The following is a 17724-nucleotide window of genomic DNA, read 5'->3' as shown; positions in this document are numbered from 1 at the left end:
CATTTTCTAAAAAATAAAATAAAAATGTATATACTTTTAACCCCAAATGCTCATCTTGCATAGGGTAGGTCAAAAAACTTCTCATCTCAAAATCTCATTTTCTCCTCCAACAATCATCCAACATTGTTGTTTTACCTTTTTTTTTGTAAAAGATGTTTGACTTTCTTTGCATGTTAGCTTTGTTAACACACTGGGTTGGTACTTGGCTACATAGTGCATGAGGTCGAGCCACTGCGAGGTGAGCATTTGTGGTTAAAATGTATAGAAATATTTATTTATTTTTTATTTAGAAAATGACTGATCATATTGTTTGGCTGGGATCATGTAGAGCCCTTTGAAGCTGCATTGAAACTGCACTCTAGACCTTCAACCCGTTGGGCACCATTGAAGTCCACTATATGGAGAAAAACCCTGGAATGTTTTTCTTAAAAACCTTCATTTCTTTACGACTGAAAAAAGAAAGACACGAACATCTTGAATGACATAGGTGTGAGTAAACTATCAGGCATGTGAACAAATCCTTTAACATTTCTCAGCTCCATTTCAAAAGCACAAAAGACTGCAAAGCCTGTACTTGAGCTACCAGCAATCTGGAACTACATTTACATACAGAAGCATTTAACTCCATGCCTTCTTTTTGTGGCTGTACTATCATTTACGCAAGATGCTTAAAAAAAATTAAATGCTTGAATTTAGCCAACTGGCACTTAGGGACATACAGTATATGCTGAAGCATTAGGACAACTGCTTCTAAGACATGGGACACTGGTTTTACTGCAGGCAGAGTAAAACCTTGGTTTCTATGAAATATCATACGGTTCTAGAGGACTCGGGTATCCACACATGTTCCAGATCACTCAGACGCTCTGAGAACTCAGAATCCTCGTCAAACATCTCAGAATCAGAATCATCCTGCATCAGAAACAAACCCCTTTAAATGCTCAATCGTGTGTGTGCAAGAGTAAGATTGATTACATGTCTGTGGGTGGAATACTTCTACATAAGCCCAACAAACTTAAATAAGAGTACACAAGAAGAGTGGGCAATATGAGCAAAAAATATAATCTCAATATCCTTAAACATACTTTAATCCCTCAAAGACTTATTTAAACTCTTTATACAATGAAATTTTAATATAAAGTAGGTGGAAAAAAACAGAATGTGAATGGCAGTGAAGCGATGCAACTGATGCTGTAGGTCACATGACAAAATTACAAATATGTGACCCTGGACCACAAAACCAGTCATAAGGGCATTTTTTTTTTTTTTTTTAATTGAGACCATTTAAAACCTGAATAAATAAGCTTTCCATTGATGTATGGTTTGTTAGGATAGGACAATATTTGGAAAATAATTTGAAAAAATAAAAAATAAAAAATAAAAAAAAAATCTGGAACCTGAGGGTGCAAAAAAATAAATTATCGAGAAAAGCACTGTTAAAGTTGTCCAAATTAAGTTCTTAGCAATGCATATTACTAATCACAAAGTAAGTTTTGATATATTTATGGTAAGAAATTTACAAATTATCTTCATGGAACATGATCTTAACTTTATTAATATCATATCAATTAACTTAATATCATAATGATTCTGGCGTAAAATTTTGACCCATACAATGCATGTTTGCATATTTCTACAAATATACCTGTGCTGCTTAAGACTGGTTTTGTGTTTCAGGGTCACATATAGAGCATCTTATTTAATTTAATTTTACACACATTAATACTACACAGAACATACTTTTAATAGCTGCAAAGTAAATATTAAAAAATAGAAATAAAAAGTACCTACTCTGAGAGTGTGCATTTTCAGGATCAGCCTTCTTAACCCCCAATTTCTGACTTGCTTATAGCTTTATTTATTTAGTCTTTTCTCTTCTTCTCCAGTTTGTAACTGACATATGCTACAGTATATGACTGAAAGCATTTGCACACCCAAAGATCACACCCAACTGTGCTTAATTTAATGACCAGTCATGATTCATGATCTAAATTACATGAGTAATGTTGTAAACTAATACAGTTTTCAACTGTGGCATGTATAAGCATGGTCAAATTCTTTTATGAAGAGAGAGCAAAATGGTTTATACCTGTTCAACCTCTCCAAGTGTGATTGGTTGAGTCTGGTAGCGGGCATTGCTCCTACGTGACCGAGTGTCTCCCCTGGCCCGAGAGCCCTGGCTGGATGGCTGTGCCAGGCGGTTGAAGAGTGCCATCTTCTCTGCTAGACTGAGAGTGGAAAGGTCTGGCTCTTCTTGGCCATCCTCTCCTGGAGATGCATGGCGAGCTTGATCAGTCTCCGCAGCCTCCTGAGCCAGTCGAACCTCCCTGGCCTGCTCCCTCACCATGGAGCTCTGCTGCGATGATGCCTGCAAGCTGTAGGGCACATAACCATCAGGCCATTCAGAAACACTTTCATATAAGTTCCATTACATCACATGTAAGGCTGGGCTGGATGACTGTATTTGTCATAATAATTATGATAATACTAAATACTCACAACAGTTTGTGTAAATAACTACTACTACTAATCTTGGATTAAACAAACACGCATGCATTGAATACACAAGCAATCGGGATTCACGTTGCAGTATGAATAAAGCAGTGTGAATGTAACCACATTTTGGCAATATTTTGGATGTGTTGTTCATTCAGCAGTCCATTTATCCACACAAATAAACATTTTCATATCTTCATATAAAGATTATAGCATGTGCAGATAAACATGCCATGCAGTTTATATGCTCACAATGTTGCTGATGAATCAAAAACACAAGTGAAATGACTCAAATCCCTCCCAGCAATGTGTCATACTTTCACAAACAATTCAGATTCTTTTTTTTAAATCATTTGTTACCATTTCATGACCCTACAAGATGTTAATAACATATAGTAACATGTGACCCTGGACCACAAAACCAGTCATAAGGGTATTTTTTTTTTAATTGAGATGCATACATTATCTACAAGCTAAATAAATAAGATTCCCAGTGATGTATTTGTTCGTTCGTATAGATATTTGAACTATTTGGAATCTGAGGTTGCAAAAAAAGCTAAATAAAACTGAAAAAAATCGCCTTTAAAGTTCTTACCAATGCATATTACTAATGAAAAATTAAGTTTTGATACAATTACAGAAGGAACATGGAACATGATCTTTACTTAATATCCCAATGATTATTGGCATAAAAGAAAAATCAATAATTTTGACCCATACAATGCATTGTTGGCTATTGCTACAAATATACCCATGCTACTTACGGTCACATATGTAGTTATTAAATTGTGGGTGTACTCTTAGTTCTAGTAACATAAACTAATGATCTGTATTAGCCTGAAAACGCCACAAGAGGGTGCTGGTTCTTAATTTGACTTTTCAAAGTTGTAAATAAATCAAAGATTGGAGTATGCTTTGTACGAAAAATGCGTTTTTCTACTTCAAAATTTCATGCTTAATGTCATGTTGCTTGCTTTTTTTTGTTTTTTTTTTTTGCAATTGTTTGGAATTTCTGAGTGAAAACTGTTTCTTCACCACTTTTTATAACTTATATTCACTACCATTCAAAACAGTAAGATGTAAAAAAAAAAAAAAAAACCATCATTAAGCAGCACAACTGTTTGCAACATTGATGAAAACAAAGGTTTCCTGAAAACTGAATGTGCATATTAAAATGATTTCTGATTTCATGTGACACTGGATTTAAAATAAATGTACTGTATATTAAAATAGGAAGCAGTTATTTTAAATTGTAATGATATTTCACAATACAACTGTTGAGTGTTTTTCTCATGATGCATCAATCTAATGACTCTGAAGAAATGGAGACAAATCTGTGAACATGCAAACTCTCAGTGACGAACATTAGTATTAATAAGAGTGACTGACCATGCCTGTATTACACACACACGCTTTTGTGAGTGTTCATATGTGTGTCCTGGGTACCTGTATTTGGTCACAGTGCTGTTGACTAGAGTGGGACTAGGAACACACGTTACAGAGGATTGTACAGTCACGGACTGTGACAAATGGCCAGGGACACTTTAAACCACACAGAGCAGGAGCAAAGAAACAGAGACACAGGAGAAAACTGAAGAAAACAAATCAGAGATATATACACCACACAAAAGATAAGAAAGGGATAGGATTTAAAGGAAAAAAGAGCATTGAGAAGAATGTACATAGTACAACTTGTTCTGAAGCCATATTCATTTGCTGACTGATACATGTAGTATGATGCTTACAGTAACAGTTTGGGGTCAGTAAGTTGCCAGTCAGTAAGAAATACTTATTCAGCAAGAACACATTAAATTAACTACAAGTAACAGTAAAGACATTTATATTGCTACAAAAGATTTTTATCTAAAATAAATCTTTAAAATTTTAATATGAAAATATTTTAAAAAGTCGTTCCTTCTGCTCACCAAGCCTACATTTATTTGATCTAAAGTACAGCAAAAACATGAAATATATTTACCATTTAAATTAACTGTTTTCTATTTGAATATATTTTAAAATGTAATTTATTCCTGTGATTTTCAGCATCAGTCCAGTCTTTAGTGTCACATGATCACATAATCATGATGGCATGATTAGAAATCATTCTATTATGCTGATTTGCTTTGTTCAAGAAACATTTATTATTAATATCAATATTTAAAACAGTCGAGTACATTTTTTCAGGATTGATTGATGAATAGAATGATCCAAAGATTAGCACTCATCTGAAATAAAAAAGCTTTTGTAACATTATACACCATACCATTCAAAAGCCTGGGGTGGGTATATATTTTTTGGAAATAAAATGAAATTAATAATTTCATTTAGCACGGATGCTTTAAAGTGATAAAAAGTAACGATAAAGACATTTATAATGTTACAAAAGATTACTCAATTTACTCAATACTCAATTTCAGATAAATGCTGTTCTTCTGAACTTTCTATTCATCAAAGCAACCTGAAAAAAAAATCTACTTAGCTGTTTTCAATATAATAATAAATGTTTTTTGAGCAGCATATGATTTCTGAAGAATCATGTGACTGGAGAAATTATGCAAAACTTCAGCTTTGAAATCACAGGAATAAATACAATTTTAAAATATATTCAAATAGAAAACTGTTATTTAGAAAAAAAAAATACAGTTTTTTTTCTGTACTTTGGATTAAACAAATGGAGACTTGGTGAGCAGAGGTGACTTCTTTAAAACAAAAACAAAAAATTACAAATCTTAAAGTTCAAAAACATTTGACTGGTGGTGTATATTACCAGTTGTTTCAAATTGTAATTATATTTTACAACATTGCTGTTTTTACTATATTTTTGATCAAATACATACTAAACATAAGAGACTTCTTTCAAAAACATAAAAAAAAAAAAAAATCACAGACCCACCACTTAATGGTAGTTTATATCTTGCCAAATCTTTAAAATACTCATGTTGATGTACATGTAGAAGCTAGGGAATGTAAACATTTGGTGTTTTTTGTGCCCTCAACCTGAATTGTTAAAGATGTCACATAATATAACTTACGTAGCAGCAATGACCACTTCCTCTGAGGTGACCGGCTGAGTGCGGGAGCGATCCTGACCTCTCCTCAGCCTCCGTTCAACAGCAGGGTTACGGCTCAATGTCTTCAAAACTGAACCGTCTGAAGTCTTCTCAAGCTCCTAAGAAACACAAAGACTTTGTATGAAAGCTTTTCACAATACTTTATTTAAAAATTTACTTTGAGGAACTTCAGGATATCAGATGTTTTTCCATATGCTCAGGTTTCTATTAGACTCACTAAACTGTGTAGTTGGTCACAACACAATTTCTTATTTACTTCTTAGTATCTGAAGTTTCAGATGTCATATTCGAGGAATGTACATGTGTGTATGATGCGAGAGTTAAGGCGTAATGGACTGAGGTGTGTGCACTTTACACAATTCCTGGAATGCGAAATTAATAAGCATGTACAACAACAGACAGACAGGTTCAGTTCCAAAAACAACACAACTGAAAGCTTAAGCAACATTGTTAGACACCAATGGCATGTTGCTATCAACAGGCAGCAAAAGATTGTTTTGGACTAAGTCGAAGAGAGAACTGAATGCATCCTTCATGAAAAAAAAAAAAGAATTGAATGAAATATTGATCTAAAATGCAATGCAATTCACCAAGTACTGGTGTGTTATGCATTTGTTATATTATTAGAACATCAATTCGTCTCCATTGGAATTAACTAGGAGCTGTGGCTGATTCTTATGTGCGGTTCGTAATAATATTTGTTTGGCAAGGTTGTAGCCAACAAACGGTGTTTCAAATAGGCCACTCAAAAGATTTCGGTTTGGTTAGGATGCTCTCTTTATAGACAGCAGAAAGAGAAGCAGCTCACTTTCAGAGTTTGGAACAGAAGCACAGACACAAGCACCACATACCCTGAAGAGAGAGCGCTTGGCGGCTACACTCAGCTTTGCTCTGTCATCCAGCTTCTCTTCATCCACTGGAAAACACAAAAAGAAGAGAAGAAAAGAATGAGTCAGAAGCTTTTTCATGAGAACTCTCTCATGAAATCCCATGACTTTCAGAGGACAAACACAATGCTGAACACATGGTAGAAAGATTACACAAGCACATTTCTGCTTCTCCACTCTGATTTCTCACAGCAGTGAAAAAGAAATGCAATGTACTATTGTAAAATCTGCTCTAATGTAAAGTGTGGCATGATTTATGCAACACTTAAAGGGACAGTTTATCCAAAAATTTAAATCTGTGACTTTTTACTCACCAGGAATTTTCTCCATATAGTGGACTTTCAAAGGGCTCTAAATGATCCCAGCCAAGAAAGAAGGGTATTATATATAAAAAAAAATTACAATTTATATATTTTTTTACCTCAAATGTCTGTCTTGTCTAGCGCTGCACGTACTCTGTCCATTCTGGTTCAAGACAGTTAGGGTATGTTGAAAAACTCCCATCTAATTTTCTCCTTCTGGAACTTCAAAATTGCCCTACATCGCTGCAGAAGTATTCACCCAGTGTTTACAAAATGAATGTGCAAAGAAGTTTAAACGCCCTTTACGAAAAAGGTAAAACAGCGTTGTAGGATGAAGTTGGAGGAGAAAATAAAATGGGAGTTCTTCGACATATCCTAACTGGAGTGAAGAGTACGCATGTTCATCACAGAGCTAGACAAGACAAGCATCTGTGGCTAAAAAGTGTATAAATTACAATTTTTTTAAGAAAATAACAGATTTTTTGGCTAAATAAGACCCTTCTTCCTCAGCTGGGATTGTTTAGAGCCCTTTGAAGCTGCATTTAAACTGCATTTTGGAAGCTCAAACTCACAGGCACCATAAAAGTCCACTATATGGAGAACATTCCTGAAATGTTTTCCTTAAAAAAAAAACAATTTCTTTACAACTGAAGAAAGAAAGACATCTTGGATGACAAGTGGGTGAGTAAATTATCTGTACATTTTTGTTGAAGTGAACTAATCCTTTAAGTTTCATTAAAATAATGTGTTTCGAAGATTAACCAGTTTTAATGTCAAAATACAACTTTATTCCTCAAGACAGAACTTTAAGATAATACACAATTGTTGAAAATGTTAAAAAAAGATTTTTCTTTCTCCAAATAAATCTGTTCTTTGAAAAAGTCCCAAAATGTATAATGGTTTTCCACAAAAATATTTAAAATTGATAAGAAATGTTCCTTGAGGACCAAATCAGCATATCAGAATGATTCATGATGAATCATGTGACACTAATTGCTGCTGAAAATTCAGCTTTCCCATCACAGGAAAAAAAAACTTTTTTTTAAAAGTTGTTTTAATTGTAATAATATTTCACAATAATAATGTTTTATTGTTTTTTTTTTATCAAATAAATGCAGCCTTGGTAAGTATAAAAAAAAAAACTTGCATTAAACATTTAATAAAAAAATCTTACTGACAAACTTTTGAACAGTAGTGTATATTAGTTTCAGTGAACATCAAATCATCGCAATCCAAACTGACATTACTTACACATTAGAACTAGAAAAGCAAAGCAGTACTAGCTTAAACAGCGATCCAGAGCCCCCAAAAAGTAGGTCTGTTGCTCTCTGGAGTAATCATGGATACTCTGCACATCTGTACAACTGCAAGCTGTCTAGAGTTATCTTAAAATGTCTCCATAAGCTTTTCCAATGAAAATGTTTCCCAGTTCAGTATCAAATTAACAATAACTTATTGTTTATTATATCAGCATGTCAGTTTGTATTACTAGGGTGCATAAATATGTGACCCTGGAACACAAAACCAGTCTTAAGTTTTTTGAAATTGAGATTTATACATGAGCTAAAAGCTGAATAAATAAGCTGTCCATTGATGTATGGCTAGGATAGGACAATATTTGGACTAGAACTATTTGAAAATCTGGAATCAGAGAGTGCAAAAAATAAAAAAATAAAAAAGAATAAAAATATTGAGCAAATCGCTTTTAAAGTTTAAGTGATAATACATTAAGTGATAATACAGATTGTGTAGTGAATGCAAAAAAAGACTTACCTTCAGGACTCAGTGGTTCAGGGCTCGGATGAGATCTAAAGAAAGCAAAAGTTGAAATCTTAAAAAACAGTTACAACTAAACAATAAATCGTTCAAGATTTAAGAATGATTAGGTCAACCAGCTGACTTGACAAAAAGAAATTGCAATAGTGTAAGCACACAAATGCAGCAGTGAGGAGAAACAGGAAAATACACAAAGCGACTAGTGGGAAAATGCAGAAACAATCAGAACTGCTTAATCCACAGCGTTTAATAGATTTCGCCACATGCCACGGAAATAGAAGAGAAAACGACAACAAAGAGCCTTTCATAAAACCACTGACCAAACCTTTGGATTAGATTCCACTACACATAAAAATATTACACAGTGTGTTAAAGAAGTAAAGTATAACATTATTTAGTGAACCAAAAGCTAACTAAATAAGTAATCAGTGCATAAATACAGTGCAGTTAAAATTTTTTGAACCAGTCTGGGTTTAGTTTTCTGGGTTATCACTGAGTGTACATCAAGCGTGATTTTAAATTTGCACTCCAGGATGACTCTTCAATACCGTGCATAAAACTACTCAAAAGGCCTACCGGTCCGACTGTTCGCGTTCAGTTGATGTGATCGGCTGAGTTCTAAATCTCTCAGATGTTTTCCTACTCTCAGCGGGACATATATACCGCATAGGGCGACGAGATGAGCGATCTTTGACTCTCTCACTTCTCCAGGGTGCATGTGTATCTGGAGGCATCTCTTCTGCCCTATTACGTCACAAAGCATGACTGAACGAGGCAGCATTGAAAAATGGCAAATGCACAGGCATGAGAGAAAAAGCAAAAAGCTAATGCCGGATGAATATTTCATCTGAGCATCCTCACAGTGGGTTATGCTACTGTAACTAATGAAAACCCTACAAACATAAAAAGTGGTTAAGTCAGCACAACTAGCATAAATACATTCATAATCATCTCTAGAAATACAAAGCTGCAAAGCCAAGGAAAGACAAAAGACAGACAGAAATGGTTAATTATTACTGACAAAGTGTGCAGTAGACAAGCCGAGCAGCGTGATGGCTGAAGAAACAGAGCATTGAAATCTGCTGGTCACTCAATGAGTGATTCCTTTGTAAGATCAGTGTCAGTGTCATTCTCCAAGCAGTTACATTAGATGAGATTTTGATTAACTGCATGTTAATCGTCAATGTTAGATAATGTTAGTTGACACATAATGATAATGTACCACCACCTACAGTTCGGTTTTCCGTGGACTCGCAACACTTTCCAGATAGGTGTGGCGGAGTTTGGCAACTGAAACCCTGGCATCATGGGATAGGTGATCACCATTGGGCACTTTCTCCTCTCTGATGGCATTCTGTTGGACAGTATCTAGAGGTTTGGATGAATTTGGCATATATCTCCCACTGGGAGTCTGGACTGGGGCGTAGCAGCTAGTGTCAGCCCTTCTATGGGCCTCTCGAGCTCTTGCTTGTATAGACTCTGTGGCCTGAAGTCGGGACACGTGCTCTGTGTAAACTTCCCGCTTCGATTGACCTCCACGGCGCCCTCTGGAGTCATCTACAACATCCTCTCTCCTGTGCCGACTAAAGCTTGGGTTTACCTCCACGTTGTCTGCACTTCCACGGCATGGGTCTTCAGTGCTCCGTTCTTTCCGACGAATTTCAGAAGGTAAAACTGCCTTCCTGCTCCGCAGGAGCCCCTCTGTCCTCGGATCTTGTTTTCCTTCCATTTCAAGCACTTCCTGAATCTCTTGTTTATGCCTGGAACCGGATTCGTTGCCCATAGAGAAGTAGCTCTGGTATCCCAGGTCATGCCGTTCCTCTTGTCCAGGGTGGGTCAGCCGCTGTTTGGCTGGAGCATCGGGGAGGTTCCGATTGTGAGGGTGGTATCGAGGATATGACTGAGGAAATTGGTTGTATGCAGGTCCCTCTGTTGTTTGACCCCTGTGAAATGGCTCGTCACGGGCCAGTCTCTCCCTAACTCGGATTCTTCAGAAGAAGAGAAAAGGGTTGGTTACTTAGATTTAAAAGAGATATTAGCTTACTCTGCAAGAGAAGAAAAAAGTGTTTCACGGTCCTGGATGTGAGTGGAAGCAAGAAATTCTGATCCAACCAAAACAACCCAAGCCACAGAACAAGTCAAAGCATCTCAGTATGGTTTGTGCCTATTAGAATGTGGTTAAACAGCAACTTTGACAGTGTTTGGAATAAAATAAAAAACACTGAGACACTAATAGTATGCATCAAAGTTGAGGTTTTCATTGGTTGGAATAATGAGAACCATGTGAAAAATACTGCACTTACTATAACAAAATCAAACAGCATAACACATCTGTGATATCTGAAACAACTAAAACATACTGAATCAATCTCAAAATATGGGTTATAGTCAAAACATCATAAATAAAGGGTAGTCTATTGAATCAGAGGCTTTCTAAGCATAACACAGATCCTCAAATCCAAAACTATGTTCTCTCTAAAAGAGACCTTATTCCTATAGTGTACAGGCAGCTATATTTTCACATATGAGCCATTTATACTGTGTGATGAAAATTTACTGTGAAAATTTTCGAGTGCTCCTATTATACCATTTTAAAGTAAAGACAATCCTACAATATGTTTACATGCATTCAAGGTCAAAAAATGTTTTCATTTGTTCAAATTATGCTTTAATATCACCTCATTTTCCAGCGATTCTCAAACGATTAGTTAGAAGCAGCTCAGAGATTCAGTCTCTTTAAAACCCTTCTTTTAGTGAGCTTACTCTGCTCTGATTGGTCCGATGGCCCAGTATGTTGTGATTAGTCTACATCTATGTGTCAAAAACAATACGACCATTGCCATAATTCCTTATTTTTAACGCTTGACAGAAAATTTAAACATCATTATTTATCATACTTACAGGTTGTGATTCAGTGGAGCCAGCTGGTCCAAATAAACTGGGTACAGAACCATCTTTCAATAGCACGTGTTTTGTTTCGTCTTTCATGTTTTGTTATGTTGCAGCCTTATTATTCTGCTTTAATTTACTTTTTTTCCACATCAATCTACACTATAACGACAAAGCACAAAACAGGTTTGTAACAACTCTGTAAATTTATTAGAAATAAAAAACTGAAATGATTCCATTGCAAAAAGTATTCATACTGGGACACTTGAAATTTAGCTCAGGAGCATTCATATTGCTTCTAGATGTTACTACACTTTGAGTGGAGTTAACCTGGGGCAAATTTAATTGAATGGTTACCATTTGGAAATGCACACACCTCTCAATAAAAGGTCTAACAGCTGAAAATGCATATCAGAGCAAAAACCTAACCCCGAGGTCAAAAGAACTGCCTGTAGAGCATAAAGACAGGATTGCATCAAGGCACAGATCTGAGGAAGAGTTCAGAATTTTTTTTTTGCTGCACTGAAGGTTCACAGAAGCATGTAACCTTATTAATAATGGAATATGTTTGGAACAACTAGAACTCTTTCTTTAAAATCTTTCTTTAAACTGAGCATTCGATGAAGGGCCTTGGTTAGACTGGTAACCAAGAAGCTGATAGTTGAGCTCCATGATCATGCAAATAGGAGAAACTTACAGAAGGACAAACATCACTAACACTCCACCAATCCAGTCTTTATGACGGTGTGGCCAAACTCAATCCGCTCCTGAGTGAAGACACAAAAACACACTTGGAATTTGCAACAAAGCACCTAAAGGTCCCTCAGACTGTGAGAAACAATATTCTTTGGTCTGATGAACCACATTTTCAAGCATCATGGTTGAAGAGTGGCTTATACAGTAGACAGCCACAGCTTGGACTTGAACTCAATCGAACAATACTGGAGAAACCTGAAAATGTGTCTCTGCCCCCATCCAAACTGACAGAGCTTGAGAGGTGGAGAGGTGAGGAAAAGAATGGCAGATAATTGCCAAATGCAGATGTGCAAATCTTGTTGCATCGTACCTAAAAAGTCTTGAGGCTGTAAGGTGCTTCAACTAAGTACTGAGTTAAGGGTATGAATACTTATGCAATGTACTTATTTCAGTGTTTTATTTTTAATTAAAAAAAAAGTTGTTACAAATTAGTTTTGTGCTTTATCATTATGGCGTATTGAGTGTAGATTGATGTGGGAATAAAGCAATTTAACATAAGGCTGCAACGTAAAAAAAACTGAAAAATAAATGAAGGCACTGTACAGCTACATTACATACTGCATGAAAGGCAATATATGAAATGGCATAATAAAGGCACTTCAAGAAAACATGTTTACAAAAATAAATAATTAGCTTATGCAATTTTATATTAGTTATATTAATATTATGTCAAATTAAATCAATAAACAATTATGTTCCACAGACCCCAGCTTGAAAAGCTCTGCTTCAGATGACCAATGACTGAAAATCTTAGAGGGGCATTGAGAACTCTGAATAAGCTTATTTGTGAACTGTACTGAAAGCCCAAACCATTTTGATGCATAAAGGCTGTTCCTCCCTTTTATAATATCATATAAATTTGCAGCAATGGACATCTAAAAACCCAGCTAATTTCACACTACACAGCATTTCATTACATGCCGGGTGAGAAAGGTTTGCTGATAAACTAGCTTAGTTTGTGATGACTGGATCTTTTAGTTTAGGTCAGCAGAATCAAAGCTCACAGCAGGGGGAGGCAAAAGACTCTCATCCAAAACCTTTTGCAGTCAGTGCATTACCAGTGAAGGGACTCACAGTAAATCACAAAGAAACTTGCTATAATTCTTTTAAAAGATGTACGTTTCTTATATGGTTACACTCTTTGTATATCTCGTCTTTTCCACCCGGTTAACTTATTTAATGCTTGCTTTCCATCAGCTGAGAGCCACGACACTGTTAAAAACACCAGTTACTCAACCATTCTCTACACATCACCCTTTTATGAGTTCTATCCCATACTCCTCTAGCTGATAAAAGCTGTTTCTCCTGACCTAAGCTTGACGGCTGCAATCTATACACTCACCCTTGAGGGTCACATATAGTACCATGCACTCCGTTGAGCTCCTCCGGACCCCTGTTTAAGTGAAACCATGCTCTGCACTCTGTAATTGAGTCATGTAAACTGTTTTTAACCTTGTATTTTCATCCTTCTCCATTTCTTGATACACATCTCTTTTATCTACATTGGGTTTGTTAACGTCAGCAGATGTTAGGTGACAAGCAAATGCAAAAACAAAACACTAAACTAGTATAGTCTGCAGAGGAACTTAAAAAAATAAAAAGGGGGGGAAATAGAGAGGAAAAAAAATGATGCAAAACAGGAACACAATTTGCGTGTGAAATGATTCCCAGTGAACTTGGCTCTGGTGTTTTGCATGACTAATCAAGTTATCACACTCTCCATTTGGCATATTGAGCTAAGGCAGGCCAAAAGATCTGCATTTACATTCTTGTCGTGTTTGGTGACTCACAGCTCAACAATTTTCTCTTCCACCACAATACCACAAACTCAAACAAGACTCGCTTGCTTGCCAGGTACTGAAACAAGAGGACGAAAACTGTTGTATAGAGATAAACCACACACACACAAAGTCACTGTAGAGTGAACTGCGTCTAGAGTATATTAGCAATAGTTAAGGGTAAACTGCAGCGAGAGGTCTAAATGTTCAATGATCAAATTTCAAACCCACAGCACTCATTAACAGTGTGGATGGGATGGGTGGTAAAAATGTGTACGAGGATGGCCACTTTATTACGGAAATGATAGGCCCGACTCAAAACCACACCCTCAGCCCTCTACCTTGCTGGTTACAAATAACCTGACAGACTATACCAGCCCTTATTAGCTCTTTGTAAAACCTAGTTGCTACCATGATCACTTAAAGGGACAGTTTACCCAAAAATGAAAATTCTGTCGTTAATTACTCACCCTCATGTTGCTCCAAAGCCAAAAGACTTCGTTCTCTCAAAAATAGTGCTAGGGTGACGCATAGGAGAAGAATTGTTGAACAAAGCTATTTTTGGCCCAAAAAATATTCTTGTAGCTCTAAAATTATGGCTGAACATGGACTATTTTGTCGATATTCCTGGTACTTTCCTGGACCTTGAACGTGGTAAGACCCTTGCGGTCTATGGAGGGTCAGAGAGCTCTCGAAATTCATCAAAAATATATTTGTGTTCCAAAGACGAACAAAGGTCTTATAGGTTTGGAATGAGGGTGAATATTAATGACAGAATTTTCATTTTTGAGTGTCACACAACAGTCACATAATTTACAACTTTCCAGTCTTTTCCATGTTCCAGTCATTCAGGCTAAGTGTGGTCCCTAGTAGGGGTGTGCAATATTTATCATCTTCGATAATATCGCAACTGTTTTAATGATATGCAAGCTGACACTATGTCACTCACTTTGCAAAAAAGAAACACGTCTTGAAAGTCCAAAAGCATTCACAGAGTGATGAAGCCTATTAGAATGTGCCTATAATGGGTTTTCCCTGTGTATGGGTTTTTGTTTTTTATATTTATATAGATAAGTAACGGTACAAGCAACAGTGCACATTTCCTAAATATTAGCATATGAGTGCAATTGCAAATGTGATATTAATTTTATACAAGTGTTCAACAAACAAGCCTTTTATATGGACAGAGTTAGATTTTAGACAAAATATTGTCTGTTTTTTGTTTCCCTAGTGAAAACAGCTCCAAACAAAGCTGGAGCAAAATATTTTTGTTTCCCAGAGCAACACTGTGGTGTTTCATTCCTGAATAAACCTGTTTTTGATCGAATTTAAGTCAATGATCTTTTCACACAGGCAACAACTTGCTACGTTTGTAAATGAATCAGCCATTTTGAACAAACTGTTTGAATGAATGATTAAGTGAGTCACTCAATAAAGGGTTAGTTTACCCAAAATTCTGTCATTAATCACTCACTCTGATGTCATTCCAAACAGATAAGACCTTTGTTCATTGTCTGAACACAAACTAAGACATTTTTATTGAAATCAAAGAGTGTTCTGACCCTGCATAGAGAGCAACACAACTACCATGTTCAAGGCCCAGAAAGGTGGTAGGGACATTGTTAAAATAGTCCATGTGACATCAGTGGTTCAGCCATAATGTTATGAAGCTACGAGAATACTTTTTGTGAGCAAGGAAAACAAATTCACAAGAGTAGCACAACATGTGTATGGTGCTGCTGAAGTTACACATTTTAATGGTATTCTTACTATCCTTCTAGGTCTTGAACATTGTGTTGTTGCCTATACAGGGTCAGAAAGCTCTCAGATTTAATCAAAAGTATCATAATCTGTGTTCTGAAGATGAATAAAGGTCTTATGGGTTTAGAACGACATGAAGGTGAGTAATTAATGATAATTTTCATTTTTGGATGAACTATGCTTGCTGCCACATACTGAGGGTTTATTGGGATATTTATTCATGGCAAGCCTAAATCAGCCAAAGTATCGTAAGATATAATGTTTGTCAAAATCGCACACCCTTAGTTCCTAGCCACAATAAAGAGGAACAACCAGACTACAATCCAATAAACCACTAGACAACACAAGAATCTTGTCACAATCCTTTTTACCTGACATACCAGCAAGGATGTTTATAGGACAGGACTAACGATGGTTTGAGATAGGGCCATGAGGTTAGGCGGGATCACTGTTAAGTGAAGGATGTCAAACACACCCATAAATCCAAATGTATGATACCTGGAAGGCCAGTTGATCGGAGAGAGGGTGTCTCCTTCTGAATCAGTCTGAAGTGACCACTGGTTTGTTGACTGGGAGCTAAATTAGTTGAGAAATGCCCAAGAGAGTGAACCACTCAACAATTTAGTGTTTATGCATAAAGAGAGGGGGGTACCCCCCCCAAAAAAAAAAATCACCCAAAAATGAAAATTAGCCCATTATTTACTTACCCTCAAGGCATCCTAGGTTTATATGACTTCCTTCTTTTAGATGAAAGCAATCTGAGTTATATTAAAAATTATTCTGGCTCTCCCAAGTTTATAATGGCAATGGGCGAGTGTTTCTCTTTAACACTCCAAAACGAGTCCAATAAAGTGCATCCATCCATGATAAAAAGTGCTTCACACAGCTCTGGGTGGTGAATAAAGGCCTCCTGTAGTGAACAGGTTAGTTTTAAGAAAAAATCCATATTTAAAACGTAATAATCACTTTTCTCTAGCTTGCGCTAACAGTTGTACACAGAAGCCATTCCGGGCAGATAACGTAGGAAGTGACGAACGCGGACACGCAGTGGAGAGAGCAAAACAAACAAAAACAGAAAAAAATGTCAGAGGGTTTCGATATAACCCAAGAGGAGACTGCTTTTCCTTTGCTAAAGTAAGGAAACTGTTCCTATGCTCCTGTAAACAAACGTTGGTTTTCGCAAGACTCGCCGACGCATGCGCTACGCATATGTCCTTCATAATCCGTCAAGAGCAGCTTCCGTGTACAACTGTTAGCGCAAGCTAGATTAAAGTAATTATTATATTTTAAATATGGATATTTTTCTTACAAAAACACATTGATTCGCTACAGGAGACCTTTATTCATACCCCGGAGCCGTTTAAGGCACTTTTTATAACGGATGGATGTGCTATATTGGACTTGTTTGAAAAGCCAGAATGATTTTTAATATAACTCCAATTGCATTCGACTGAAAGAAGGAAGTTATATACACCTAGGATGCCTGAAGGGTGAGTAAATAATGGGATAATTTATATTTTTGGATGAACTAACTCTTTAAGGGAAACTAGGTTCTCCTAAAAAGAAAGTAGGGCCTCAAATAAGTTATGAAACTTGAGCTCGGCCTGCTGGGAACAGGGTTTTAAAAGGCCAAGTCCTCATTTGTTCATATTAACTAACCAATCAAACTTTATACTGACATTATAAATGAGCCCTGGGTATTTCCTGAATATCATTCTTTATCATATTCATTTATAATTTTTTGGCTTGGCTTTATGTTGGGAATTTGAATTCTGCTGGAATCTTTTGTTGCTTAATTTGGCACGCACTTTAATTCCAATGCGTCACACGGAGCACTGACCCATGCCATAAAGAAACAACTGCCAAAGGACAGTAAAGGTCAATGCTAATGGATAATGTTTCATACTGAACAGAGCCCACCCATCTTTAGGGAGCTATTGAAACACTCCTAATAGTACACAAGCCAAATCCTGCAAATTGATGACTTTCTTTCACCTGTGAAAGACAG

General features: G+C 36.3%; 1 protein-coding gene across 13 annotated transcripts in view; it reads right to left on the bottom strand.

Moving 5' to 3' along the window:
* Nucleotides 1-17724, bottom strand: part of svila (supervillin a) — a 63753-nt gene that overhangs the window by 29140 nt on the left and 16889 nt on the right. For 7 of the 13 annotated variants that reach the window (XR_012341365.1, XM_073827738.1, XM_073827741.1 and 4 more), the window contains exons 7-13: nucleotides 9765-10520; nucleotides 8530-8564; nucleotides 6419-6483; nucleotides 5529-5665; nucleotides 3943-4038; nucleotides 2090-2375; nucleotides 817-912 (exon numbers count right to left, since the gene is read on the bottom strand). Coding sequence is in view for 12 of the 13 variants with exons in the window: in XM_073827738.1 (XP_073683839.1) it covers nucleotides 817-912; nucleotides 2090-2375; nucleotides 3943-4038; nucleotides 5529-5665; nucleotides 6419-6483; nucleotides 8530-8564; nucleotides 9765-10520 (1471 nt within the window). In the remaining variant the exon portion in view is untranslated. The remainder of the gene's footprint in view (nucleotides 1-816; nucleotides 913-2089; nucleotides 2376-3942; nucleotides 4039-5528; nucleotides 5666-6418; nucleotides 6484-8529; nucleotides 8565-9764; nucleotides 10521-17724) is intronic. The other 6 variants (XM_073827743.1, XM_073827749.1, XM_073827747.1 and 3 more) reach the window with 4 other exon arrangements.

This window comes from Garra rufa, chromosome 22, assembly GCF_049309525.1.
Source record: "Garra rufa chromosome 22, GarRuf1.0, whole genome shotgun sequence".
NCBI lineage: Eukaryota > Metazoa > Chordata > Actinopteri > Cypriniformes > Cyprinidae > Garra > Garra rufa.
Note: the sequence above shows the minus strand (reverse complement) of the source record. Positions and strands in the feature narration are given on the sequence as shown.